We start from the raw sequence: 27,592 nt of genomic DNA on the forward strand, positions 1-27,592 counted from the left end.
TGTTGGCCCAGTCCAGTCTAACATAATCAACTCTCGAAATAGTGCAAATTGTTTAACATTCAAAAGTCCCTAAAAATATTCCTAATTCATTACTCAGCCAGCAGTAAACATTAATAACTCTTTTTTTTATAAAGTAATTTTATAAGGGCCAATATTTTAAAATAATAAAAAAAGACAAAAAGTAATAATGAGGCATGTCCCGAGAAAATATATGACCTTTACAGGAAATTAAGAGACCAAAAGCATGGCAACCGTCGATCCTGCTGACCGGTATGCAGAGTCAACGGCCTTGGTTGAGTTCGGGTGAGCCGGGTAGCGTGAACCCGAACTGAACCTGCATGTCGACCAGCGGGTCGCTCATGACACGCATAGTGCCCGCTTCAAATGTTTTTTCTCCCTTTTGGTATGATCGATTAGAATCTCAGACCTCCTCCTCTCTGTCCATAATCGAAAACCTCTGCAACTTCTCATCTCTCTCGATCAGAACCTATAAAACCTCTCATCTCTCTCGATCGAAACCTCTGAAAACCTCTCACCTACACAGTCGCTCTCTCCTCTTTTCCGTCGCTGGGTAAGGATTTTGGGCTAGATTAGGGTTTTTACTAATTTTAAGGTTTTGATTTGAGTTTCGATTAGAGGGGTTTTGATTGGGTTTTCTGCTAAATTGGGGTTTTGGATTTGAGTGGGTTTCTCCTAAATTAGGGGTCGGCTACATTAATTTGAGGGTTGAAGTAGGGTTTAAACAAGGTTTTTAGTTTCTGAATTTCATATTGATGGGGTTTTTTCAATTTTTGGACAGAAATTGAGCAAGTTAAGCTAGGGTTTTGCTGTGCTGGAACTGTTGGTGCTGCTTTTGAGGTATAATTGAACTTTAATTATGTAATTAAATGTATATATTGATTTTCTGTTAGGATTGATTGAGACTGCTAGGGTTTAGCTGTTCTTTTCTGTGTTGGAATTGCTTACATGGTTTTCTGCTAGGATTGAGTTTAAATGCATGTGTTTTTTACTTGATTATATGGCTGCTGTTTTAATTAAACATGTCTAGTCTGATGGTTAGTTAGGATTTTTGGTTTTCTTGAATGATATATGTTTAAATGGCTGCTGTTTTAATGAAAAATGTTTAGTCTGGTGGTTGGTTAGGATTTTTTGAATGAAATATGTTTAGCTTGCTGATTGATTTTGGGCTTATTAAGGCAGTTGAGGGGGCAGGTTTTAGGGACTTTATCCATGAGCCTCAACCCAAATTCAAGATCCCTAATAGGGATCCTTCACATAGAGTAGACAAATTAAACATTGAGATCCTTCACGTATAATTATGCTAGCTATAATCTTTCTTGGTCTATTAATGCTTTTTGGGCCTGAGATTAAATTAATCTAAGCTTATGGAATATAACCCAATGTAATGTCATTAAGGTAGTTTATACTCTGCTTATCAGTTTCCACTTTGACACAGTACATGTGATTGTACGTTGTTTTTGTATTGTTTCTGAAATGGTACATAACATATTTAACACTTACGCTACTTACTCACCATCTGAAATTTGGGGTTTTCTTTAATTCTTTTGAAGATATGGAAGCTCTGGCTCCAGCTCCGGCCCCAGCTCTGGCCCCTCATGTAAGTAACTCATTGCCCATTTTATTTCAAATATTGGAAGGCTGGCCAGCAGTAGTATAACTAGACACTGATATTTCTTCTTTTTTTTATAGACGCCACATGAACCGTTGAACAATTTGGTGCGTTGGCCAATAACTGAGGACCTTAGGGAGGCATTAACTAGGATAGGTTTAGGATTCTTTGAACGTTTTAAGTTCCAAATGAGGTTGGATTGTACCATGGTAAACGCTTTGCTACGACACTATGATCGTAATTTAAAGTGTTTTACCTTTAATGGTTATTCACTCTATTTTAGTTTAGTAGATGTCCTCCTCATCACCGGTATGCCGATTGATGGTAGACCGGTTATTGGCAGGATAGGGAAAACAGAAAGTTTATTTTTGAATGCTTTTGGTATCGATCCTCCTCCAGAGTCTTTGGATGGAGGGAGGATTAGGCTTAGTTGGTTAAGAGAAAAGTATAGTAATAACCCAGTACGTCCAGATGAGGATGGGTGGGCACACTATCTTAGAGCCTATGTCATGTATGTCATTGGGTCATATATAATACCCGATGACTGCACTGGGTTAGTTTCTGCCCAGTATTTGGGGCTCTTAGATAATCTTCAGGAGGTTGGCAGCTATGCGTGGGGCGCAGCCGCATGGGCGAGCTTGTACAATTCTTTGGATCGAGGAATCGTAAATGGCTTGGCATACGCTCTCATGGTAAGTATTTGCATGATTCAATATCAAACAGCACCATTCTGACTTTAACTAAACTTGGATTTGATGTTTTAACTTCTCTACTTTTCTGATCTTTGTTTATTACTCGTCCAGGTTTTTGCCCTAGAGCATATAAAGCCACTACGCATAAAGCTGATAGGGGAGACAGTGGATCTCCCGATGGAGTGTCCATTAATGGTGCCGTGGTCCCACCTTCTCCATAAACGCTTGAATGGGAACACAGTTCCCAATTTTGGATCCTATATGGAAATTTTGGGGAACGCAACTGATGAAAATGTAAGTCTTTAAAGACTTATTTAAATACAGTTCTTATTTAAATGCAACCAAATTTTGGAGCTATAGTTCTTAATAATTTATTTTGTATTTTCTATTGTAGTTCATACAGCAGCCTTATCAGAGGCTTAGCCATACTCTTCTAGGGGAGGGTTATGAGCGTTATGCCCTTCAGCTGGCTAAGGCATGTTCAGTCACTTTGTGCATCAATTATCACATAGTCGTCCCTCACAAACCAAACAACTATGCAAGGCAATTAGGTTTTGAGAATATAGACCTAGATTCGATACCAGAGCTTCCTGATGTGGTGGTTGAAGTAAGAAAGAAGGGGCCAAAGAAAGATTTAAATCTTGCTGGCCACGGGAACTTTCCCCTGTACATTAACAGCTGGGTTGGCAGGTTTCCTTTGAGAGGGCCGCGGATAGGTAAATGCATTCTGGTTTCTTAATTTTTTTTTTAATAATTCTGATTTTTTTAGCTGCACGGCTCTACATTTTCTTTTTTATTTATTTTTGTTATCTGGTTACCTCCAGCTGGTTTGGTAGGTCCTCCATACACTGTGGAATTGCCGGCGCATGACGTGCCTGTGCATGCCCTTCATGACGACCCACCGCTGTCCCCGCATGATGAGCCACTACGGACCCTAAAACCTAAACCCAGGAAGAGAAGAAGGGAAGTTCTGCAACCTAGTTCTACTGCTGTCCCGTCAGCATCTCATCAGGCAGAGCCCTCCACCTTGCCTGCACCTGAACAGCTGACTTGTGTTGAGGAACCGGTTAGGCGTAGATATAGTCTTGCCTTTTTTCTTATGCATCTCTCTTTTTAGGCTTGCAATCATTAAGTTAGCCTAGCATGCCTTTTATTTGAATTTTGTTGTTCATGGATTTTGTTACAATACTTAAAAGAACATGAGGTTAATATGGTGGGATTAAATGAATTATTAGTTAAAAGATTGAGTGGCTTAGTTGATTGGAAAATGATTTTTTGTTCATCATTCACTAGCTAAAAGAACATAACAATAGAGTAAACTGGTTTTTAATATATTAAAATAGTCGCAACTTTGTCGATTCAAATGTGGATTAAAATGAAAATGGTGGGTGTGGTGAGGACTAAACTGGGCCTATCATGCCTTTTTCTTATTTATTTCTCTTTTTAGGCTTGCGTCATTAAGTTAGCCTAGCATGCCTGTTATTTGAATTTTGAAGTATATGAAATTTTGTTGTGCATGGATTTCATTACGACTTGTATGTAATGAATGTGATTTTTTTTTTTAAACCGTTTTCTTTGTAGTGACATTGAATATTAATAAGGACGTAAATGTGCCAAATCATAAATGGTTTACTGGGATTGTCGTATAATGCTATTTTGAAATTATGTTACCCATACTGATTGTTAATGTGCCTAATCTTAAAAAACAATATTTTGATTTTATGTTAGGAGGGGTCACAATTTGTTGACAGAGACACGTTTGAGAAGGCTGATGCTGCAACATCTCCATCATGCAATCCTCCACTTCCGGCATCTCAAGATCAACAATCTGATGCAGCACCAGTTGAAGTTGTAGAAGCGGCAACACCACCAGTCTCCAATTCATCGCCTTCCATAGTTGCCAACGTAGAATCTGAAAACAACTCATCATCACAGTTGCTTCAAACCCCAATTGGTTGGCCTCATGATGGCGAGCTCACCCTCAACTGGGTCCAAAACCTCATGTCAGTCTTCGACTGGGCTTCTAGAAATCTTAAGCCGACCCAATTGCCAGACGTGTTTCCTGTTGAGGTTCTTGATAGTCTGGTCCTTTGTGCCTCCCAGATCCTCCACAAAGAGGCCAATTGCGTCACCATTGACAACTTAGCCTCAGAATCCACAGTCGTCGTCGTCGGAGACCTTCACGGGCAGTTGCACGACCTTCTTTTCCTTCTCCGTGATGCTGGCTTTCCCTCAGAAAATCGATTCTTCGTCTTCAATGGAAATTATGTTGACAGAGGTGCTTGGGGTCTTGAAACTTTCCTAATTGTGTTAGCTTGGAAAGTGTTCATGCCGAAAAGGGTGTATCTTTTGCGAGGAAATCATGAATCAAAGTATTGCACTTCTGTCTATGGTTTTGAGAAGGAAGTGTTGACAAAATATAGTGATAGAGGCAAGCATGTGTATCGTAGATGTCTTGGTTGCTTTAAAAGTCTTCCTCTGGCTTCCCTCATTGGTAAACATGTGTACACTGCACATGGAGGTGTATTTCGCCACATGCCTGTGATCCCCAAGAAATCAAAGGGAATGAAGAGTCGTAGGATGGCTTTCAATCCTGAATCTGATTCATTATCTTTGGGATCTTTTGAAGAACTAAATAAGGCTAGAAGATTAGTTCTTGATCCTTCATGGGAGGGTTCCAACTTGATTCCCGGCGACGTGATGTGGTCAGATCCTTCAACCACTCCGGGTCTTTCTTTAAATATCGAGAAAGGAATTGGTTTGATATGGGGTCCTGATTGCACTGATAATTTTCTCAAGAAATTTCAACTAAAGTTGATTATCAGATCGCATGAAGGCCCTGATGCACGAAAAAAGAGACCAAGTCTTGGTGGAATGGATGAAGGGTACACCATCGATCACGTTGTGGAGTCAGGAAAGCTGATCACTTTGTTTAGTGCTCCAGACTACCCACAATTTCAGGGGACAGAGGAGAGGTACAAAAATAAAGGGGCTTACATTATCTTGGAACCCCCTAATTTTGATGATCCTGTATTTCATAGTTTCGAAGCAATTACTCCAAGACCAAAGGCGGATCCCTTTTACAATTTTGAAGATGTGACTGATGCTGATGAAGAGTTGGGCTTGGCATCAATGGTGACCAGTTCGTGAAGGTACATTATCACCTCTATACTTTTTAAATATATATATTTATATGTGTACATATATTTGTATAATATGTTTCCTTTGGAGTATATGTGCCATTTCTTTTCTCTTCTATTGTTTTTAGTTTTTATATTGCTCTGGTTCAAAAAGATAATTTATCAACAGAATATGACTGTGAAGTGAAAAATAAATATATTGCTGTACTAAAAAAACTAGGATCTGTATTGATGCAGTAATCATTGGCAGTTTGATTTTACACATCTAACATAGAAACAGTGGCTTTCTAAAAAAGAATTAATAATAATATAATAATAAATAAATAAAACAATGGAAATAGGTTACTATTAACCAGAGTAGTTAAGAATACGATCATCTGAAATTATACTAGCAGTGTGAGTGGGAATTGGGAAATGTGTGAACTTATTGGGATAATTTTGAAGTTCCTTGAGATGTCAGGTAAATGGATTATAAGGACCATGTGGGTATAATTTGAAAGGGATGCAATTGGAGATGCGATATTACCTATAATCTGAAAGGATAAAATCTGTTTGTGACATCCTTATAGAGCAACCACGAATGTGGTTTATCATAGCAAGATGAACTGGTTTCAATTTTTTATAATTCTTCAATGTCAATCATGTAAGGTGTGTTATGCTCTGCTTTCAATATTAACCACTTATTACATGTTGAACAGGTTGAACTTGCTCACAAGTTTGAAGGACTGGAGCATTTTAAGAATGATGAACACCCACAATTTTTGTTGATCCTGGCAGGGAAAAAGGAAGAAGAAAGAATCATTTATTTCCTGGATCTTATTATTAGTACCACAACTTTTGTTTCTTTTAATACTTGCACAATTTTATGAATTTTAGAGGGAAGTTACAGCATGACCTTGGATGCTAAGCCTTGTCTGTTGACGAGAGGAAACAAATATTAAAACTGGTTTTGTGGGTGAACGGGTGCCGTTTGCAGCATATGCTGGATTATTCATGCTATTGAATCCTTGGGAAATAGAACTTTCCAGGGTATCCCTGTTCATAAACTGACATATTACAGCTGTGAAGTATATAGCTCCACTTTCATGTCAACATCAACAAGGAGACACAGCTCCACATGCCTACCTCATCTAGTGCATAATTTGTGTTGCCACACATCCAATTTTACATACCTTTGTATATCCAGTGGCAATAGGTGTATGTACTATTGAGAAAAGATCAATTACACAGGACTAAGTGTCCAGTGAGAGAGATCCAAATTTAACAGCTAATATTAATGCAAATGATTGCCGAACATGATGAGAAAATACAACCGGCGGGATCTCAAAAATATAGTATTAGATACATGCATATTATCACCATCATCTTTAATTCACACAGGACTAACTAAGGTTGCTGCATGCTGACTGATAAATGTGGACGACTTTTATCATTTTTATTTTTAATACCCCAACCAACTGTTATCACCCACCGAATCTTATAATAACTCTGTTTCGGCCTTTGCCTGCCCCTTACTTTTCATACTTTTCACATTTTTTTACTTCTTTTTCACACACACAGGCACAGAATAGAACACGATCTCCCAATCCTCGCATTCGCACTTCTTCGGACTAGCGGTTCTCGTAATGATTTACAACAGTCGTGGCCCAAAAGCCAATATTGCTAAATATATTCAATGGGATTCTGCAGACTGGATATGAGACCAGTATTCCTTGACAAGCTGCCCAAATAGTGAGCCTTCTCTTTTCATTAACTTCATTGGCTCATCATACTCCACTATTTGTCCTGAAATGGATAAAACCATTTTCATTCAATGTTTCTCTGATATTTTTCCAACAATTATGATTGAACGAAACAACTGATATATAGATGAGCATTTAACTAATGAAACTCACCATCACTAATGGCAAGAACCATTGTGCAATCCATCACAGTCGGTATCCTGTGAGCTACCGTAATCACGGTACAATCTGCAAATTCAGTCCGTATAGTTTTCTGTAAAATCATATCGGTGGCATTGTCGATCGATGCGGTTGCTTCATCAAGCACCAGTACCCGACTTCGCCTCAAAAGAGCACGCCCCAAACAGAACAATTGCCTTTGTCCCATGCTCCAGTTTGATCCATCATCTACAACTGCAAAAGTGGTCATAAGTTGCTACTGCTGATCACAATTAACAGGCAAAATTGCACATCACACACTGATATATCAAAACTTACCCAAGGAATCTAAGCCACCTTTCTCCTGAACAGCATCTCGAAGCTGACACTTCCCAAGAACCTTCATAATGTACAGATAACTCTTTGCTTAGTTCAAATTTGCAACCATACTTAAACATTCAAAACGGAATATTACAGAAAACAAGCATTACAGAAGTTGACTAGTACCTCCCATATTTCCTGGTCTGAATGTTGAGATAAGGGATCCAAATTGTATCTCACAGTTCCATTGAAGAGAGTAGGATCTTGGGGTATTATTCCAAAACGTGACCTCAGATCATGAAGTCCGACTGTAGAAATGTCAACACCATCGACTATAATCTTCCCTCCCGCTGGCTCCACCAGACGAAACAGAGCACCTATGAGAGTAGACTTCCCACTGCCTGTTCGACCAACAATACCAATCTTGTGTCCTCCTTCAAAAATGCAACTGATCCCACGAAGAACAAGTGGTGTATCGGCCCTGTATCTGATCTGTTTTGATATCAAAAGTATCAGTCATCTACTTTAACTTTAACCTTGTTTAATTATAACACAAAAGCTGCCAATATTTACCTGCAAATTCTGTATCTCCACTTTACCAAAAACTGGCCAGTTGGCTGGGGGACGGCTTCCTTCTACTATTTCAGGGGCTTCGCTCGGTATATGGGTGTATTGATTTAGTCTTTCAACAGAAATTATATAATTTGCTATAGTGCACTGGTTCTGAATTGAAAACATCAAGGAAATGTTTAATGAAAGACCATATGAAAGTGCCATTCCAATGAATCCTGCAGTGACACAGTAAATTGTATAAGGCTCGCTTTGACAACAACAAAATTGTATAAGGCTCCATAGCTTAATTATGCTACAAATATAAATCATCTCTAGTGATTTTCTGTGCAACAAAAGGAGATGTCTAAAATACTAGAAGATAGCAACAATGACTTCTTTCCCCTTTAGCCAGGCAATTCCAGGAAAACTTAAAAACTTACCAGAGCTAAACGTTCCAGGAGGAAGCAAACTCATGCATAGTGCTGCAGAAGAAAGAACTGCTGCACTGAGTATTTCTAACCGTTGGATCAACCATTCATTTGCCGCAAAACTGTGAAAAAAAGGACTAGCATTTGTGTCAATGAGGTCAAAATTCTTCGCCAAAAACCGCTCTTCTTCATTGAAAGCTCTTATTGTAATGGCTCCTGAGACAGACTCCGCTAGATGGTTTGCTACATAGGACTTAGTTGTGCCATTGATCCGCATCAACTCTTTTCCAGTGGAAAAGTAGTATTTCTGAAAATAAAAAATGTTGTATTTAATCAAGTTATTTTCAAAAGAAAGCATATTTCTCTGCTCTTTCAATTTCATATTCAGATACTTGCTAAATTCCTAATAGATAGAAGTATAACCATTCTTAACATTAACATGTGAATAGCATCGTGTAGCCAGTTAAACGAATATAGTAGCTTCTGCCGTATAACATATAAAAGAACCTTGTATAGTATTACCTGTAGGCAAATTGCCAGATAGACCATTGGTATGGAGACAAACAGGACTTGCCAGGTAACAACAGCCAGTACTCCGAGATTGGAATAAGCATTTATGGTAGCCCCACAAGCAAAGACCAGGCTGAATGGAATATCAAGGTCTATGATACTCAGATCAGATGAAACCTATTCAAGAAAAATGTAATACATAAATTTATTAGTTCCTTGAGTTCCTCCTAATCTGTACCCAAACTTTCTGTTTGAAATGCATACCCGACTAAGGATCCTTCCCAGAGGTGTTGAGTCATAAAACGACATAGGCGCACGAAAAAGGGAATTCAGTAGCTGTGAGAATAAAGACTGAGATGCCTCAAGACCCAGAACAACTGTTATAAGAGATCTGAACAGTAAAATAAATGTTGCAGAAAATCCAATCAGCAAGTAAACCATGATCAATCGCAATGTGCTGACATCGGGATTATCCACATTAGCAGCCATCCACGAGTTCTGTACAATCTGACTAATAACAAAAATAAGGTGTAAAAGAACTGCTGTTGAGAAGTACAAGAACCCATTTTTCTGTTTCAGATACTGTATGAATGGCTTCAACCCTATGTCTCCCGTTTCTCTCTCTTCTTGTTTAATCAATTGGTCACCCTTAGATGATATAAGTTGCTTTTCTACATAAGTCTTCTTAATCTCTCTGGAAGCTATTCCACTTTGGGCAGAAGTGGCATCTGCAACCCTATCAGAACCAGCAGTTTCTTTGTGTGCATTGACGAGGTCCTGAAATTCTTGGCTTGAGTCCAAAAGATGGTGATAAGGAGCTGCTTGTAGGATTTCCCCATCTAGCATCAACTGTCAACAAAATTGAACTTGATGTTATTATGTAGGAGTAACAGCTTGTGCTAGTGACTAACTAGTCATATACAGAGCTGAAACACAACGCATGATAAAATAACTACAACCCTCGTAGGTTGAATGAAAATGTGTTTTCTTTTTTGCTACAATCACAATGTGCAATTGACTGAAGGGAACGTAGAATAGGAAATGACTAGCCCCTGCCGATTAATAGATTTGAAATAAATTGATTTATGGAAAGAAATAAAAGAAAAAATGGAGAAATAGCCTAGAGTTAATGGTAGACTAACCAAAACAGAATCAAATGCAGGCAGGAAATCAACTTGATGGGTCACAAGTAAGACAGTCTTCCCTGAAAGTGCTTCCATAACATATTCCTGCCAACGTACAAATTAGCTTTCACTAAAAGCCAGAAGTTAATAAAGAAGGGCACTGCCCATGTTAGGAAAGTGTATTTACATTGAATAAGTTTGTAGCAGTATGTGCATCAACTGCACTGAATGGATCATCCAAGAGATATATATCAGCATTCTGATAGAGAGCCCGGGCAAGCTGAATTCGCTGCTTCTGACCACCACTCAGATTGACCCCTCTCTCCCCTATTTCAGTGAGGTCGCCATAAGGAAGCAGCTCCAGATCCTTTACAAGTGAACATCTCTCAAGTGTCTCTCGGTATCTTTCACCATCCATAGCAGAACCAAACAAAATATTTTCTTGTATCGTCCCTGTTTGGATCCATGCTGCTTGAGAAACATAGGCAATGGTCCCAAAAACTTGAATCTGAAAGTCATAAAGATAAATTTATGATGATAATTTTAGAAAGCCTGTGGGACTTAAAGTGCAAGTAATATCTGTTGAGATTTTCTAGTTATCAAGGGGAAAAAAAAATAGCAACTTACACTTCCTCGAACATTTGGAATTTCTCCCAGAATTGCTGCTAACAGGCTTGATTTTCCGGAGCCGACTTCTCCACATATAGCTAACTTTTCACCAGGCCTAACCTCTAAGTTTATATTTCTCAGGGTGGGCTTTGATATATTATCCTCCCATGAAAAATTAGCTGACTTGATAAGAACAGAGTGGGCTACATTCTCCATGTTGCATTTCCGGACATTTGCAGTCTGCAGTTCTGGTGCCTCGAGGAATTTTACAATGCGTTCAAATGCAACCTTGGCTTGAATGACAACCCCAATGACCTCAGGAATAGATCTAATGGGGTCCTGAACAAGGCGTAAAGTTGCCACGAAAGTGAAAACATTATTTGCATGCAATGGAACCTTGAGAAAATAACATGCTCCAAATGTAGCAGCAGAGACCAAAACAGGGGATGACCAAAAGAGGTAGGAATTATACGCTTTTCTTAACTGCACTGCCGATAACCATTTGTACTCCGCCTTCCTCAACTTTTCTATCGCATTCTTGAAATGGGTCTCCCATGCATATAGTTTTAACACCTTCATATTCACAAGAGCCTCAGAACTAGCCTTTAGCCTTTCATCTTGTGCCTCCATTAGCTTACTCTGAAACTTATGTTGTAACTTGGCAAGTGGAGCATTGCAAACCACAGTCAAAACTATCACCACCAACGCTGCAAATGTAGCTAGGCCAACGGCACGGAAAAGAATTACCAATGCAAGACAGAGCTGGAGGCTAGTGGTCCAAGTCTGATGGAACCAAAATGGGAATTCTCCAATCCTATAAGCATCCACTGTAACATAATTCATTATCTCACCACCTGAGTGTATTAACTTAGCAGCATTAGATAATCTTAATTGCTTCTTGTAAATGGCTGATGTGAGCAGAGACTTAACTTTCAAACCAATAAGCCTGGATCGTAAGTACCACTGCCTTTGTGACAAGGATTCAATTGTCTTTGAAAGGAAAAGTGTAATGGCTAACACATAACCTTCGTATCTGAAACTTTCATTTCCTTCAGCAACCAGAATGAAGGCATTTAGAAGCATAGGACCAGCAGAGACAGTGAGTACCTTTAGCAAAGCAAAGAAGCCAGACAAGAGAATCTCTTTCCAGTGGCATATGATTACTGTCTTTAGTACTGAAGGTTGGGAAGATGGTTGAATTTGCTTCTCTTTGTTTAGTTGCTCCAAGAACTGCAAATAACAACTTTCTGCTCGATCTTCCTCACGCAACTTGGGTATATCTTCTTCCTCTAGAGTTTTCTCCCTACCCTTTTTCATCAATGAATTTAGCCACCAAATTGAGGCTTTACTGAAAAATCCAGCTTTGCTAAATGGGGTAACATGAGCACTTTTACTGATGTCATTGGACTCGCCATTCAGAGGCGTATAAAGGCCATTTCCATTGATGCCCTCATCACCATCTTCATATGGATGCCCCTTATAAACACATAACAACAACAATGTTGCTCCTGGAAAAGACAGGACATCCAATACGGTCTTTACTGATAACTCTTTTCCGAAAATGGCAGCAAAAAGCGATAGAGCACAGACAATTGCAGAAAACAAGAATGCAAGGATAGACAATAGTCTTGCCGGTTGTCTTGGAAGTTGTTTTCCCCGGATGCTTACAGTCAAACCCACAAACAACCACGTGAGCCCTTGAAACAAAGCAAGTAGCCACCAATTCAAAGGCAAAGCGGTATGTGTATTCCTCAGTTTCTCTTCCAGAATCCAGATTCCCAAGCCCAAGTACACAATTCCAAGACAGCCATTAGCAAGGGCAGAGACTATTTGCAAACCTGAAAGGCCTCGAAATCGGGGTGGAATGTGACCTGTTTTTGATGAGGACTTGTGAAACATATTGAACAAGAGCGCAACTAGAAGCAAAATGTCAAACCCAATTATCAACACATGATTGACGCATGAAGAAGGATGAATCATAGACTCAAGATTGGAAGTGCATGGCTTTCCAGCTGTGCCTGAAGGACCAGATTCCCCACAAAATACAGTCCACAAATCCTCCATCATGCTTAAATTTACTCTGTAAGGTATACAATGCAAATAATAAGAAACCTTGTCTAACCAGCTTAAAAACAATCAGATAATTAATAAAAAAATTTATGGAAAAATGAAAACTCAAACAAGACATCAATGCAGTCCCTTCCAATTCACAGATGAAACATAAAGCCAAAAGCATCAAAGACATTATTAACAAAGCTAATGGGCATGCAGTGATTGCACCATACAACATAATTAGTTCACAATTAATATTAAAGGGCATACCTGAAAATGGCCCAAGAACAGGACGCCCTCTTCCTCCTCTTGGGCCTAAGCTAGTTACGCAAAATAGTTCACACAAAGAAAATGGTCCACCTACAAAATAACCAACCAATTCGTCACTGAGTTATATAAGCTCGAAAGTTAAGAAATTCAACCATAGTGATACTGCATTCGTCAGCTTCTGTATGAAACTACGAACGTGGGAGAAGAAACAGAAACGTGCATTTTCTTATCCTAAACCGCACCGCACTGGACACTTGAAGCATTTGATTAAGATCCGTTCGGCATTAAAATAATATAAGAAAACAATCTCGTTTTCGTTTTGTGCTCATTCTTGACAAATAATTTACAGCGACCACAAAGTTAAACAATGAAAGAAGAAAACAGAGGCAACATTCAAAGACCAATCAAACAACTTCCCATATAATAGTACAAGAAAAATAATAATTAATAATGAGGGGTCGGACTAACCTGGAAACCCACGAAACCCGATGTCTTCAATGTCCTTTTGCAAACCCAGAATTTTTTTTTCTTTACTTTTTTTAGACGAAAGATTGAAACTTGAAAATGGTTGAGTTTTTGGTTTCTTGAAAATAAAAGGCGCTCTCTGATTGGTAAATGGGCTACAAGTTTGCGGCCCTGTGCGGTGTGTTAAAGACTGAGAGATGAAGATGGACTGAATGCTTTGCTATTGCTAGTGTTTATGTGTGTGTGTGTGAGAGAGAGAGAGAGAGACGTCATTAATTGTCGGAGTCGGATATCGTCATGGCTCACGTCTCGACTCTCAACATTTACAGAGGAGACACACAGGTGGCTTTTGGTCATCGTCTCTCAATTTACTATAGACCTTAAGCCTAGCGGCTGCCCATATTTTAATATTTTAATATATATATCCATACACTAAACGATCATATTCATATCAGAGAAATACAACGTATCAAAACAACTTTAGATAATATCTTTTTCTATAACAAAGAAAAAATTCGTGGATGAAAATTACAGAAAAAAAATTATATTTTAAGGCTTATTTTTTATTCCAATAATAGTTGAAGTGATATATAGTTGTGTGGTCATAGGGGTACGTATGCGATTGTATTCCAATAATATTTTTTACTATTTAATTTTTGTCCTTTTAATGTATATGCATTACTCTTTCAAGCTAGCAACCACAATAAGTTGACCTGTAGTTATATAATATTAGTATGCATGCATTATTATTTCAGTATAGCAACCAGAAAACAGTTGACCTGTAGTTGGCATTTGAGTTATGAATCCGAGCTGCCAAAGTGTGGCCAGAAACTGAGATAATATGGAAATTGAAGGAGGTGGACAGGTATTTATTTCCACCGCCCAAAATAATGCTTTTGCAGAAACAGCAAAACCTATCAGATGGCATTCTTCAAGCACGAAAGGAAAAAGACAAAAAATGGAGTAATTTTTGGGTGTTCCAGGTACACCACGTGGCTGGTGTACCATCCAATAGACGAAGGACATATGGAATATTTCCAATACAGCCCGCCAGATGTCATAAAAAGAAATGCAGTAAGTTAGACAATAATTCCACATGTCCTATGTTTATTGGATGGTACACCAGCCACGTGGTGTACCTGGAACATATAAAAATTTCTCCAAAAAATGGGAGGGATTTAGAGTTCAGACCAATCACATAGCCTCAAACAGAAAGCGACTCTTTTTTTTTTGAACTCCTCTTTTCTCCCCTTGGAGTGAGTAGGGATCTCAACCTCTACATTTAACATTTATGTAATATATTAGTAAGTATATTTTTGTTCACTACTTTAATTCAAGGTGTACTTTTATTATCTTTCTTAATATTTGACTCGTGTCTATTGACACAACTATAGTTACATAAGTATAATTATACTAAAAAACACGTGTCAAGTATTTGAGAATGATGATGAGAATACACCTTGAATTAAAGTAATCATAAAAATATACTCCCATATATTAATAGCAGGCTTTCAGGTTTCCTTATATTATTGGTCACAATTATTTCTCTTGGGTGGTAGAGTACATATAAATTAATATTGATATATATGGGGAACATGCATTCATTGTTTTTGTTCATACTGGATTTGACTTACTTACCCAATGAAGTAATAGGACTTTTGGATACGCATCACCATCATCTTTGTCATCATTGTTGTACGCTGAATCACGTGGACGATTTTAGTACATGCATCTCTCTATCTTTTATGCGTCAATTTGAAGACAAAAAATCATCACCATCTAGTCGTTGTTCTTACTTTTCACGTTTTAATTTTTCTTTTCTCTGTGGCTCTGGGCCGACAAAAGCAATGGTAGAGTCCTTTTGGTACAATTAAATTGGCGTTTTGTCTTTGTGGCTTGCACAATAATTATAAGTTGCACTAACTAATCCACTCATTATTATAGTCAATTATGGACAACCCAAACAAAAAACATATATTATATATACGGGGTAAATGACAAAGAAGAAGTTACGTAAACATTTAGGATGTTGCATGTTTTTTTTTGTTTTTTTTTTTTTTGTAACAAGGGGGGGCTAAAAGCCCAGCAACACCTAAGCAGCAACAAAACGATGCATGGACACACCCATGGTATCAGCATACAAAATATCCTTAAGGAAGTCGGGAATCGTTTTACAGAGATAAGGAACGGACCTAGGATTTCAAAATGGGGTGGGCTAGAATTACGTTATTGAACTGTTAGATTTTAGGCTTGGCTAAACCCTTAAGGGAGGCTTATGGAATTGATTCTCTTATCCGGATGTCTGCACGTTATTATCGTGCGGATGCTATTGTAAACAAGCAGGAAAGCAGAGAGAGGTAGTACAAAATACATGGCATCCGCACGATAATAACGTCCGAATGTCCGCATAAGAGAATTTCTGTATATATATATACATATATATACCAACTAAGGCCTACCATGATGAACAAAAATGAATTAAGAGAAAAGAAAATTCATAAGAAGATTCAAAAATGAAAATTTATCATCACAAAGATAGAGTCAGAAAGACACACGGCACCTAGAGGTAAGACTACAATTATCCAATTAGTTTAATTGATATTTATGCTCAAAATGGGCTTAACATTAACACTAACCATAAGAAATAAATAAATAAACTCACTTGGGCTATAGCCCAGGTTGTACAAGTCATAGGTTCGTGCTTGAGTCCTAGGACCAAAATCAATGCTCCTAGCAGGAAAAGCTTCAACAGCAAAATTATGCTCATGATAGATATGGTTTATAGAACAATGCCAATCCTTGTTGATCTTTGACTTGCAACAACATATGATGCTGAAGAGGGGATGTTCATCCAAAAAGAAGTTACGTAAAATTATCTCTAGCTTTATGAGATACATGCTTATGTTGTGAGTTCAATAATGTAGCATTGCATTGTCAAGATCTAAAAGATTAGTTTATGTGAGAATATGAAGGTAAAAATGTCCTATATTAGAAAATTTAAAGATCTAGCAAGAGTTTATAAGGAGTTGTGCTACTCCCTTATTATCAATTAATTTTGAGATAGAAACTCAACTTTCTTCAGTTCGATCAAAACATTAATAAATAGGATAAAAAAAAGCGCGTGCATGGAAATTCAATAATATTGTGAATCTGATGTTCTGTCTGCTACACTACCACTATATACTCTAATCCAAACAAAGCACAAGATTCAATGCAACCAGAAATGATTTATTTTATGAGAATCAACTTGGGCAACGATGGCAATGCTTCTACTGGCTTTGTCCTAAGAGATAGTGATGGTCATGTGGCTTGGCTCATGCGGTTCACCGTGGTTTGAAAAAGATTTTGATTGAACTAGACTCTAAGCTCATTATTGACTGTGTGCGTCCACAACATGTTAATTCATGATGTGTGGCACTTGAGCTCCTTTTGCGATTCCATCAAGATTACTCCTGCTTTTAGAGAAGCCAATTTCTTGGTTGATGCCTTAGCCAACGGAGGTCATGGGTTGTCCCCTTCTTCGTGGAAAGTTGGACTCCCTTTACATATAGTGCATGTTTTCATTTTTTACCACTTCGAGTATGCGTGTCCGAGAGATTTCGGGTTGTAATATCTTTTATTCGATAAAAAAAAAAAACAAACTTGGGCGCAATCAACCAGAAATTAAAGTAATCATATCGGCTTGGGTTGCGTTGCCATGAAGTTTGAGCTTTTGTGATGAATGCCCATGGGCTGCTCATATTCGTAATAGATTTAGCCTACTACCTGATGGATTATGCAGAGCTTTCCAACGTATTTCACTGGTCAGGCCCAAAAAAGCAATAGGCACCCAGAGAATTTGCTCAGGGAAACCAGCCCCTCTTTTCTTCCCTTTTATTTTTGTCCGAAATCTTTTATTTTATTTTTCATTATAACAAAATCGGGGAACTTTTTAATTCCTTGCTGAGTAGTGTCTAGTGTGAGTACACCCAGGGGTGAAAATGATAACTTTCGAAAAGTTTGGTGTCTTGAGCAGATTTCAGGTGAATTTAGAGGCCTCGAAAGACAAAAACGTAATTAATGGGGCCGCTTTTTTTGTGTCGAAGTAGGCCCAATAACATTATACAACTATAAAATCCCGCATGATTTGTCCCGCATTTAGGCGGTGGCGCTGAAACCCAAACACTAAAGTCCACAGCCACAACAACATTCACTTCATACAGAAGCAACATACCCACCATTCCCAGACTCTGAATCCATCAGCTAAACAAGGAAGAACTGCTAAAAAAGGAAGAAGAAAAAAAGAAAAAGAAAAACAGTATATGATTATTCTTATTCTGACATTAAAAATCTAGACTGGGGTCAAATTGCAGATCTGTTTCGGACAATGTAAGCCAACCCAAATCCATCGTTTTCACTGAGCTCATAGAACACCCAATATACAGTCTATGCTTACTGTTCTATCAACTGAAATTGTTAACCTTGCTCCGTTGCGCACACAAATTGGAAACACATTGAGACCACAATCAATCACAATGGTAGACAAAATGCAGACCAGGGCATCGAGTGCTCGTGTTTTCCGATCCCGGATTCCAACGCTCTTGGTCTCCATGTTCGCCACCTTCGCTTCCATCTATGTGGCTGGCCGGTTTGCTCTCTTCTCTCCTCTCTTCTCTTCTCTTTTGCATCTCATTTGATTTTGCAGAAAATTCGACCCATATGATTTCCTCCCTTTTTCTTTGATCTGGGGATTTTCTGATATTAATTTTGGGATGTAGGCTGTGGCAGGATTCGGAGAACAGGGTTTATTTGATCAAAGAACTCGATAGGGTTATTGGGCAGGTGGGTATGTCTTGGTTTTGTATTTAAGATTGAAATTTCGGTTCTTTTCTTTTTTCTCTTTTCCCAATTGATTCAGGCATGTGAGCAAATTTGGTTTTTGAGTCAAAATTCACATTTGACTTTAGGCAACACCAGCTTGAACTATTATTGCCTAACACCAACTGCAATCCAGATGGATGATTTTTTCTTATTTGGCCAATATGAAGTGCCTTTCTATACTTGTTCGAACTCAGATGTATACTTGTATAGATAGTTGAATTACTCAGGACTAATTGAGTTTACCACTGGAAACTGTTTTTTGTGTGATTTTTTTAGGGGCGATCTGTCATATCAGTGGATGATACGTTGAAAATCATAGCCTGCAGGTAAGATGCAGTCATTTGTTATCTGGTTTAATTGAAGATTTCTGATGGAGTTTTTTATTTATGATTCTTAGTTTACATATGAATCTATGGTTCTGATGTTGGCTTTCGGTTGCTAGGGAACAACATAAGAAATTATCAGCTCTTGAGATGGAGTTGGCTGCAGCTAGACAGGAGGGTTTTACTTCAATGCGCTCCACAGAGATTAATGGAACTGATTATAAGAGAAGGCCACTAGTGGTGATTGGAATTTTTACAACCTTTGGTCGCAAAAACAATAGAGATGCAATTCGTAAGGCGTGGATGGGAACAGGTAACGCACTAATCTTTCTATGGGCTCTATTTTCTGTTTCTGTTAAATTTAAATTTATTTTCTTTTTAATGTGGCACACATATGATTTGGTCTTGTATATAAATTCTTGAATGATAACAGATCACGTGGAATGTTGTGCAATGTTCCTGTTCAATGTTTTAGTTCTAGTAAGTGCATTGAAGGTTATCATTTTTTGTTTTGGAGGTTTTAAAGTTTGCATGTTAATATACAGGTGCTGCCTTGAAAAAAACGGAGAATGAAAAGGGAATAATCGCTCGATTTGTAATTGGAAGAAGGTTTACTTTTCATTGTATTTCTTTAATTCTGTAACGCTCCATGCCAAACATACAATGATAGTTGGTTAGAGCCCTTCATCGGATGATATGTTGTCCTGCAGTGCAAATCGTGGGGATAGTTTGGACAGAGCCATTGACAATGAAAACAGGCAGACTAAGGACTTCATTATTCTTGTACGTTTTACTGGTCACTGAATTAAGTAACTTCCTTTAATTTGGTGTACATGCATGCTTGCATGTGCGTTTGGCGTATGGAGATGTTAGCTTCAGTATTGTGATTATTTCCGCTCCCATTATTGGCAGGATACCCATGTAGAGGCACCTGAAGAGTTCCCAAAGAAGGCTAAACTGTTCTTCGCTCATGCTGCTGAAGAATGGAATGCTGAGTTTTACTCCAAAGTCAATGATGATGTCTATGTAAACATTGGTTAGTATTATCATTTATTAGATGGACTCATTTTTCCGTTTGCATTTGTATGCTTATCCTTTTTTCATTTCTGGCCAGATGCTCTAGGAGCTACACTTGCAACTCATTTAGACAAACCTCGTGTTTATATGGGGTGCATGAAATCGGGCGAAGTTTTCTCTGAGCCGTGAGTATATGTAACCTGTTAACAAGATAAGAGGTAAATATGAATTGAAAGATCATCTAATGTCTCATATTTGTGCACGCTGGCTTTTTCAGGAGCCAAAAATGGTATGAACCAGAATGGTGGAAGTTTGGCGATAAAAAATCGTAAGTGTCACTACAACTTATTTCAAGCTCCCCAGATATTTTCCTCTTTAAACTGAAATCCAAGTTTCTGCTTCCAACAGATATTTCCGCCATGCTTCAGGTGAGATGTACGTCATATCTCAAGCTTTGGCCAAATTTGTTTCAATCAATAGGTGAGTATTCTTCTCCGATGAACTGGTTCCATCATTTGCACCATATGCAGAGCAATGACTGAATTTTGTTGAATTGACTCTGCAGAGCTATACTCCGTACCTATGCCCATGATGATATCAGTGTCGGGTCTTGGTTTATTGGGATTGATGTTAAACATGTGGATGAAGCCAAATTTTGCTGCTCCTCTTGGACGGGAGGTCTCTCTCTCTCCCTCTCTGACTTACTCACACACACACACACACACATAACCACATCAGAATTTATGAGCCTGCTTATAATTCATTTTATTACCTCCCCAAGGTGATTTGTTAACATAAACCTTTGCTCTTTCAGGAGCTATTTGTGCGGGCGTTTGATTTGATTTGCTTTGAGGTTGTGTGAGAAAATATCAACCAGAGGCAGAGAGAAGGTCCGAAAGATATTTTCGCATCCCTTAGTGATGTTTCCAGCCTGCATGATGTAGAAGAGCTTGGAGGAAAAATCCTAGCTCAAATTGATAGTTGATACTGGGCGTCTTGCCCATCAGATGAAATGGGTTTGCCCTCGTAGCATGGGGACACTGCAGATAGGGAAGATGAGATTTCGACAAATCATGCCTAGAAGGACCGAGCTGTATAGATTTCAATTATACAAATTCGGAAAGAATAATAGAAGGCGTTCGTTAGCATGCTTTTTTGGTCCTTGGGTTATCATTCTTCATTCAAAGAAAAAGAAATTTGTGATTCTTTTTTATCGATTAATAACACCACATAACTTTGGAAAAGCTTCTCATCTCTAGAATGATAATCAAAGATGGTTGATTGTATTCTTATTCAGTTCAGTTCGTAGGCTATTCTTGTTCTCTTTGGCCAAGTTCCTGGACAGCATTGGAAAATCTCAAATCTTATTTGATGATCTCCATTAATTTGACAAGGAAATTGACCGAGTTGCAAATATAAAATGCTGGGCGTTTCCAATTATTGACATTTAACTCAAACATAAGTAACATAATATGTAAAGCTCTAACCAAAATACACTGACCACCATATGTAAAGCTAAAAACAATAATTTTTTTACAATCAGTGTAGGAAAGCAAAAAAAATTGAAACCTAACTTTCGCAAGAAAGATAGCATCACACTATTATAGGGGTAAATACAAGAATAATGTTTCATGAATGTCTCATGATGGACTGTTGAGAAAATGTGCCACTGCCTTGTCCGTGTCATTTTCATACATGATTAGGGCTTCGGCAACATCGTTTGATGCAAATCCCATCTCTCGAAGTAGGGTGAATGACTTGGCAAATTCTCGAACCTAGAAGACAGAAATTAAAAACATTCTTACACTTTCGTTTTTTGGACGAAAACATTCTTCCACTTAAACAGCTAAATTTGAGATCATAACTACCAGCACCCTCTGAACTTGCTATAGTTAATCAAGCTTAATGTGTATAGGCAGAGGGCTCAAGAAAGCACCTTAGTAGGATTGTCTCCATAATTTGCTACGGCAAGAGGAACTGCTTCTCGGCTGAGACCTGAAGCAATGTATTTGCTGACAATGGGATCTGCAACAGAACCCTGCAATAACAATAAAATACACAAAGGTAATTTAAACAAATACAGCCAAGAAACATCATTCTCAACTGAAACGATAAAGAATTCAAAAACAATTTTGTAATAGTGGCCTTTTTGTATATTAATGACAGATTTGACACACGGAAAAACTACTTCTATAAGTAATTCGTGTTTGATTTGCATTCATTTACAAGACTTACACAATGAATTGATGAAGAACGCAAAAGTCACCAGCTACATTTACATAAAAACAGAACTATCAAATGTGAAAGATAAAATGACATACGGATGAAGATGGTGATTGCACAGGCCTTTGGGGAGGGTTTTCCAGCCCGAGCTTGGCCCAATTCTGAGTTTCCTTCTCTAGTTCAGCCAAGACTTTTCTCTCAAAATCAAAATCGAATTGGAAACTGCTGCGGGGTATATCTCCAACTTGAAATGAAAAAGTAGGCTGAAAAAGAGCAATCAAGGCCAAACCCAATTTTATCAGATAATATCTTTTGGAAACACAAAGTTCGATCTTCAAGAAAACGTTCACTGATTGAAATTTCCCAATTCTACATAATTGCATTCAGAATGCAGCTCAGAAATTTACCCAATAAGCAATAACCATGAACATGAGGCAGAAATGCATTGATATAACTTTCTAAAAAGAAAGATTGAATCTTCTACAGTTTACATGACAAACAACAATTAAAGCGCCAAGCTTACCGGAGGAGTGATCCGATACTCTGGTTTTATAGTAACTCGAATGCCCAATCCGGCTGAAATTTTTAGCAACAGAAAGGCAACGATAAGATGCCACAATTAAAAAAAACCCTAAGCAAACATTTCGATCAGTTTGGGGAAAATTGGATCATGGGTTGGCTTACAACTTACAAGAAGAAGAAGAGGAAGGAGTTGTGGTTTGGTGGTGGGGAAGGGGACGGCCTGAGTGAGCGTACAGAGGAGGAGCCGCCGTTTGCCCCGGTTGACCCACCCGAGGGTACATAGACGACGACGACGATGGAGGCCCGTACATCGGATGACTAGACGGCGCTGATGACGTGGCAGGACGGTAGACATGAGAGTCGTATGGCGAACCCGACCTGGTCCTGTAATCGTAGTCCATTATCGCCAAGATATCACAGATTCAATTCGCAGAGGAGAGAGAAAGTGAAGTTCTTGTTTGAGAAGAAAGAGAAGAAAGCTCTGCTTGCGCGTTTTATTACGCGGGGCCTACCAACGACATTTCCATTCGGATTTTAGTTGAAGCATTCAATGTTTCCAACGACACGTCGTTTCAAAAATCACTACAAGTAAAAACATGAAAAATAACATAATTTCATACCTACATGCTACGGATACACTGGCAATATCGATACAAAATTCGTCTTTTAACTTATTGCAATATTTATCTTCATGATGAAAGAAAAAGAAAAAGTAATATTATTTCTTAGAGACTATACTACAAGTCTACAACTATTCAATCTAGAAAGTTACAAAAGTGCATGTCAAGGATTAGATACTAGGCAATCACAGCATCAAGAAAGGACACTGATCACTATAAAGACACAGGATTTGGTGTTCGAGGATTTTCATAGTCATAAACCAAAGATGTGGTCATTTGAACCAAATATGGCAGCGTTAAACTGTCTTGTATTCAAGTCACTCCCATCCAGAGCAGAACCAAAACGGTCAAGCCATTGCGTTGGGCTAGGATTATCACTCTCCTCTACCCACTCCGAAGTCATGTCAATATCATCGAATTGAATAGGATCGGCTTCTAAAGTCTTGGTTCTTGTCTGTCTTGCTAACTTGAGATTGTAATTTATGTAGACAAGGTCGTTCAGTGTTTCTCTATCAATCTTGTTGCGCTTCTCCGAGTGAATTTGCTGGAATGCACTCCAATGCCTCTCGAACGTGAAACTGCTGCAAACTTGGCTGAGTATTCTGATGGCAACTCGTTGCAAAACAGGTGCAGAATCGCCATATTGTTCCCACCAAAGCCCTACATTGAGTTACAAGTTTTCAGATCCAAGAAATAAATAGGGCAAACAAACATAAGGAAACACCATTCTCTCGTATGCAAAGCATGAATGAACACTAGTTGGACAACTTTAGGCAGTCGAAAATCCAACTTCTGGTTGCAGTGGAGGTAGATTTAGAGGATGCAACATGATTCTCATATGTATGATGTGTCTATACAAGGACTGCCAGATGCAGATTACTGATGTGTGATGCAATATGATTCTCGTATGTGTCTATACATGTGCACATACCGAAATGCTTATAATTTTGAACTGTATACTTACCAGGTGAAACTACATCTCTTGCTTCCATTGCTAGGCTACAACCAAACATCCCAGTTGCCTTTGTAAATGTGAATATTTGACTAGTAATGTCACGTCTCATTTCAGGCATGGGGAGTAGCTTCTCCAGAACTTTAAAAAAGTCCTCCTTTATAGATGTAAGAAATTTTATTTCTGGATTATATTGGATGCCAGGGTTCAAAAATGCTGCGGCTGCGTGTAGAGGTGAATGGAGTTGATCCCGCCACTTTCTATCTACTATATCTAAGAATGTCTTGCACTTGTTCTCATCCATTATATAGTATGTCCTTATTGATTCCTTGGCCCTGGTCATTAGCTCATATATAAAACCCACAGAAGGTTTCCCTCCAGATACTTCCCTCAACACTTTGAGAAATGGCTCAGAGATGGCCACACTTTCTTCCACTGCCCTCCAGAAATCATTATCCTCCACAATGGAAATACATGAAATGCTCTGTGTTTTATTTGCATAAGAGGAGTTAGTGCAGTACTCGGGGCTGTTGAACATGTGTTTCAACCTTGACCTTTGCTTCAACATAGATTGCAAGGAAAGGAAGTTGGAAACAGACTTCGTGATGCCAGTTCTAATGAGTTCCTGCCCCCCAGTGAACTTTTTCATCAGATCAAGCATCGAGGCATTGTTGTATATGAACTTTGAAATGGTTTGTGCTTGTAAGATACATCTGTTCACCCAATCCACCTTTGAGAATTCCTCTAAAATAAGATTTAAACACTGAGATGCACAAGGAGACACAAAAATGGTTGCATAATTCTGCAAAATATGGTTCGCAACCCCAGTATAGTTGAAACTACTATCCATGATGATCTGCACAACATTTTCTTGGCCAAAATCTTGTATGACAGAATCAAATAAATCAGCAAGGCATTTTGTGTTCTTGAAATATGCAGATGCATCCACGGACTTATGAAAAAAGGTCCGTGAGGGTGATGAAACCAAAAAGTTAATCAAAGCTCTCGACTTGTTGTCAGTCCATGTATCGGCAATGATAGTACAACCTGTGGTAGTCCACTCTTTTTCAATATCTTTCGACTGTAGGCTCATTTCAGACTTGATCCTTTCCAGCCATGTAGTCTTCAGAGTTTCTGCAGATGGACCTATAAATCCAGGACCACACTTTGCTATGGCATCAATCATTAGCTGATAGGATGAAGAACGAGCTATACTGAAGTCAAGCTTGTTCTCAAAAAAGAACAGAGCAATATTTCTCTCTGCATTCTCCTGGTTATTCAAGGGGGGAGGGACCATTGGAGTGACATTAGGAAAAACTTTCTGGATTGGAGTCGGTGTATCGAAAGACATGAGAGCTTTACTAGCAGAGACATTTCCAGGAGATTTGACTTCTACTAACTTTTGCTTTTTACCACTAGAAGTTTCTTTGACCTCCTCCTTTGATGCTATTATGGTCCTCACTCTATCAGTAACATCATCTCTCACTTTGCTACATGGATTTACACCCTTACTTGGAAGTCGAGATAGATGATGCTTCAATCTACTAATGCCACCATTCAGAACTCTCTGACAAAATTTGCATCTCACCTTGTTTCCATCTAATTTCTCAGCATATTCCCAACAAACATCTTTTTCTCGAACCACTGCTACAAGGTAAGCACAAAACCAATTCATTTATACGGCAGTAGTTTCTACATGATCTTATATCAAAACAAACTTATCATGTAAGGTTGATTCACTTTGAAAAGTAATATCAACATTTGAATCCATCTAAAAATGTGTAAATTGCAGCAGAAGCCATTCTGAGAGAAATAACTGAATGCAATAATGCAAGGACACAGTAAATTTAACAAATGAAAAAATGCAAGTGTGTTAGCATTGTACTCAATCATGGGCTTGTTGATGATATAAATAGAATCCATGAAAAGAAAAGAAAAGTGAAATCATAATGCTGAACTTACTTCTTCTCTTCTCTTCGGCGCTGTATGTCAACCTACAGAGGGAGCAAAGTAAAACTCAGCAGTGAGTAGCTGATTTTCTCGTCTCTGCGCCTGTTCAATTACATAAATTTCAAAAAGGTCAAAAAAGAAGAAAACTTTGTGGATGCAATTTAACATATAACAAGAATTACAAGTTTGGGTTCAACTGTTCTTCCTTCCAACACAGAAATTTGTAACCTTTAATCCCTTCAAACCAAAAACCCCTGATATTAACTCCCACAAAGTCTGCAGACTTATCCAAATCCTCATTATTTCATTCATTTAGATTTCATGTGGTTCTCATTTCTCTTTCCAGCTTACAGCCCTCGCATTTTACATTTTTTACCAAATTGGTTAGAATTAATCTTATGATTAGTATCATCAGCCACTATATAAATGTGCATGCTTCCAAATTGGCTTTCGAAATTCAACATCTAATGCATAAATTGGAACCCAATAAGCTCAAAAGAAAATGAAACTATTTTCCGGCGAAAGTTTTTCAGGAAGAAGATGCCTCCGGCGAACGGATAGCACTGTAAAATAGCAGAGCTTCTGTGTTCCCCCCATATATCAGTGACCAGACAAAGGATCTAAGATTCCGAATTCCAAATCTAAAATTCAATTCCTCAAAGACAAATAGAAAAGAAAAACAAATATTTGAAAATTGTTGAAATGCAGGAAGCAATTGAAAAGAGAAATAGCGAGACATTTAAGGAACTTACAGAGAGAAAGAGATTGGTCCTTCTCGACGGAGAGAAAAACGGAGGCGGCAGATTTTTTAGGGTTTTCCATTTATCGCGATATTTTGGAGGCGTATGGTTCTTTTTTGGCATCACTCGGAGTGTGTATCCGGTCTTTCTTCTTTATCCTCTCTTTTCTCGTTCTTTTTGTTTTTCCGACTTTTCATTTTCATTTTTATTTGTTACCTTTTTGGGTTTCTTTGGCGATATATCGCGGTCAGCTTATGCTCCGAGTTCAGCACCCAAAGAGAAAAGAAAGATAAAATAAAATCATGCTTCCAGCCAATCACATCATTACACGATCCGATCTTTAAGTTATTGCGAATATTTTTTTTTTATAGTGCTGCTATTTCCACCCTCCAGTTCTATTTTCCCACCCATTTAATCTTCTCCCCCCCGCCATGTAAATTTGAAAAAAGATAATCCTATTTTTACACCCACCATTATTCCTAAAATACCCTTTAATTATTAATTCAAGCAAATTTTCCTTACTTTCATTGAAAGCATGCTTCAAACCTTCAATCCCTGTCAATCAAAATACGTGGGATCCTCTATAAAGTATTATTAAAAATTAAAAATTAAAAAAAAAAAATCACTTTCAATGTTCATCGTCTCTCCACCGAACGAAAACAATAATAGAAATAAATGCCATAATTAAAAAAAAGACGAAGAGCAAAAATGA

At 38.2% G+C, this 27,592-nt stretch overlaps 5 protein-coding genes across 7 annotated transcripts; 2 read left to right on the plus strand and 3 right to left on the minus strand.

Moving 5' to 3' along the window:
- The first annotated feature begins 253 nt into the window (after positions 1-253).
- Positions 254-6,353, plus strand: LOC110767593 (serine/threonine-protein phosphatase 7 long form homolog). The gene is made up of 9 exons (XM_021971177.2): positions 254-571; positions 800-858; positions 1,572-1,618; positions 1,711-2,322; positions 2,434-2,616; positions 2,717-3,038; positions 3,147-3,388; positions 4,051-5,474; positions 6,161-6,353. The coding sequence occupies exons 3-8, from the start codon at positions 1,574-1,576 to the stop codon at positions 5,470-5,472; spliced, it is 2,826 nt and encodes a 941-aa protein (XP_021826869.2). The 5' UTR covers positions 254-571; positions 800-858; positions 1,572-1,573; the 3' UTR covers positions 5,473-5,474; positions 6,161-6,353.
- Positions 6,354-6,783: 430 nt separating this feature from the next.
- Positions 6,784-14,046, minus strand: LOC110767592 (ABC transporter C family member 10). 2 transcript variants are annotated; one of them, XM_088249005.1, is made up of 13 exons: positions 13,677-14,046; positions 13,209-13,298; positions 10,905-12,966; positions 10,465-10,785; positions 10,296-10,382; positions 9,418-10,002; positions 9,166-9,330; positions 8,656-8,950; positions 8,237-8,451; positions 7,850-8,155; positions 7,682-7,742; positions 7,358-7,597; positions 6,784-7,247 (listed from the first exon to the last, which is right to left on the minus strand). In XM_088249005.1, exons 3-13 carry the CDS (start codon positions 12,951-12,953, stop codon positions 7,135-7,137), a joined length of 4,437 nt encoding a protein of 1,478 aa, XP_088105131.1. In that variant the 5' UTR covers positions 12,954-12,966; positions 13,209-13,298; positions 13,677-14,046; the 3' UTR covers positions 6,784-7,134. The 2 variants fall into 2 exon arrangements, with proteins under 2 accessions (XP_088105131.1, XP_088105132.1); XM_088249006.1 differs by lacking the exon at positions 13,677-14,046 and adding an exon at positions 13,429-13,554.
- Positions 14,047-17,796: 3,750 nt separating this feature from the next.
- On the plus strand, positions 17,797-21,186 carry LOC110767146 (Galactosyltransferase family protein). The gene is made up of 12 exons (XM_021970599.2): positions 17,797-18,300; positions 18,431-18,494; positions 18,810-18,859; positions 18,976-19,169; positions 19,402-19,465; positions 19,567-19,639; positions 19,769-19,892; positions 19,971-20,058; positions 20,151-20,201; positions 20,282-20,353; positions 20,439-20,551; positions 20,688-21,186. Exons 1-12 carry the CDS (start codon positions 18,101-18,103, stop codon positions 20,708-20,710), a joined length of 1,116 nt encoding a protein of 371 aa, XP_021826291.1. The 5' UTR covers positions 17,797-18,100; the 3' UTR covers positions 20,711-21,186.
- A 170-nt stretch (positions 21,187-21,356) lies between these two features.
- Positions 21,357-23,098, minus strand: LOC110767147 (Ubiquitin-associated/translation elongation factor EF1B protein). The gene is made up of 5 exons (XM_021970600.2): positions 22,788-23,098; positions 22,620-22,672; positions 22,195-22,359; positions 21,810-21,911; positions 21,357-21,648 (listed from the first exon to the last, which is right to left on the minus strand). The coding sequence occupies exons 1-5, from the start codon at positions 23,017-23,019 to the stop codon at positions 21,514-21,516; spliced, it is 687 nt and encodes a 228-aa protein (XP_021826292.1). The 5' UTR covers positions 23,020-23,098; the 3' UTR covers positions 21,357-21,513.
- A 167-nt stretch (positions 23,099-23,265) lies between these two features.
- On the minus strand, positions 23,266-27,061 carry LOC110767145 (hAT transposon superfamily). Of its 2 annotated transcripts, XM_021970597.2 has the most exons (4): positions 26,893-27,061; positions 26,153-26,242; positions 24,203-25,834; positions 23,266-23,898 (listed from the first exon to the last, which is right to left on the minus strand). In XM_021970597.2, coding segments are annotated over exons 2-4 (2,040 nt in total). In that variant the 5' UTR covers positions 26,154-26,242; positions 26,893-27,061; the 3' UTR covers positions 23,266-23,491. The 2 variants fall into 2 exon arrangements, with proteins under 2 accessions (XP_021826289.1, XP_088104542.1); XM_088248416.1 differs by lacking the exons at positions 26,153-26,242; positions 26,893-27,061 and having other exon boundaries at positions 24,203-25,880.
- Positions 27,062-27,592: the final 531 nt, after the last annotated feature.

Source organism: Prunus avium, chromosome 2 (assembly GCF_965620075.1).
Source record: "Prunus avium chromosome 2, drPruAviu1.hap1.1, whole genome shotgun sequence".
Classification (NCBI taxonomy): Eukaryota; Viridiplantae; Streptophyta; class Magnoliopsida; order Rosales; family Rosaceae; genus Prunus; species Prunus avium.

What these genes read in the sequence shown, in the direction of transcription:
- LOC110767593 (XM_021971177.2), top strand. Translation starts at nt 1,574, where the DNA reads ATGGAAGCTCTGGCTCCAGCTCCGGCCCCAGCTCTGGCCCCTCAT. An exon ending in CCCCAGCTCTGGCCCCTCAT is followed by an intron (nt 1,619 to 1,710) that starts GTAAGTAACTCA and finishes TTTTTTTTATAG; the next exon opens with ACGCCACATGAACCGTTGAA. An exon ending in TGACTTGTGTTGAGGAACCG is followed by an intron (nt 3,389 to 4,050) that starts GTTAGGCGTAGA and finishes ATTTTATGTTAG; the next exon opens with GAGGGGTCACAATTTGTTGA.
- LOC110767592 (XM_088249005.1), bottom strand. Translation starts at nt 12,953, where the DNA reads ATGATGGAGGATTTGTGGACTGTATTTTGTGGGGAATCTGGTCCTTCA. An exon ending in TTCCAAATGTTCGAGGAAGT is followed by an intron (nt 10,786 to 10,904) that starts GTAAGTTGCTAT and finishes TATGACTTTCAG; the next exon opens with ATTCAAGTTTTTGGGACCAT. An exon ending in CAGACCAGGAAATATGGGAG is followed by an intron (nt 7,743 to 7,849) that starts GTACTAGTCAAC and finishes TACATTATGAAG; the next exon opens with GTTCTTGGGAAGTGTCAGCT.
- LOC110767146 (XM_021970599.2), top strand. Translation starts at nt 18,101, where the DNA reads ATGCTTACTGTTCTATCAACTGAAATTGTTAACCTTGCTCCGTTGCGC. An exon ending in AAGTTTGGCGATAAAAAATC is followed by an intron (nt 20,202 to 20,281) that starts GTAAGTGTCACT and finishes TGCTTCCAACAG; the next exon opens with ATATTTCCGCCATGCTTCAG. An exon ending in AAATTTGTTTCAATCAATAG is followed by an intron (nt 20,354 to 20,438) that starts GTGAGTATTCTT and finishes TTGACTCTGCAG; the next exon opens with AGCTATACTCCGTACCTATG.
- LOC110767147 (XM_021970600.2), bottom strand. Translation starts at nt 23,019, where the DNA reads ATGGACTACGATTACAGGACCAGGTCGGGTTCGCCATACGACTCTCAT. An exon ending in AGTATCGGATCACTCCTCCG is followed by an intron (nt 22,360 to 22,619) that starts GTAAGCTTGGCG and finishes GCTCTTTTTCAG; the next exon opens with CCTACTTTTTCATTTCAAGT. An exon ending in ATGGAGACAATCCTACTAAG is followed by an intron (nt 21,649 to 21,809) that starts GTGCTTTCTTGA and finishes TCTGTCTTCTAG; the next exon opens with GTTCGAGAATTTGCCAAGTC.
- LOC110767145 (XM_088248416.1), bottom strand. Translation starts at nt 25,865, where the DNA reads ATGAATTGGTTTTGTGCTTACCTTGTAGCAGTGGTTCGAGAAAAAGAT. An exon ending in AAGAGATGTAGTTTCACCTG is followed by an intron (nt 23,899 to 24,202) that starts GTAAGTATACAG and finishes AACTCAATGTAG; the next exon opens with GGCTTTGGTGGGAACAATAT.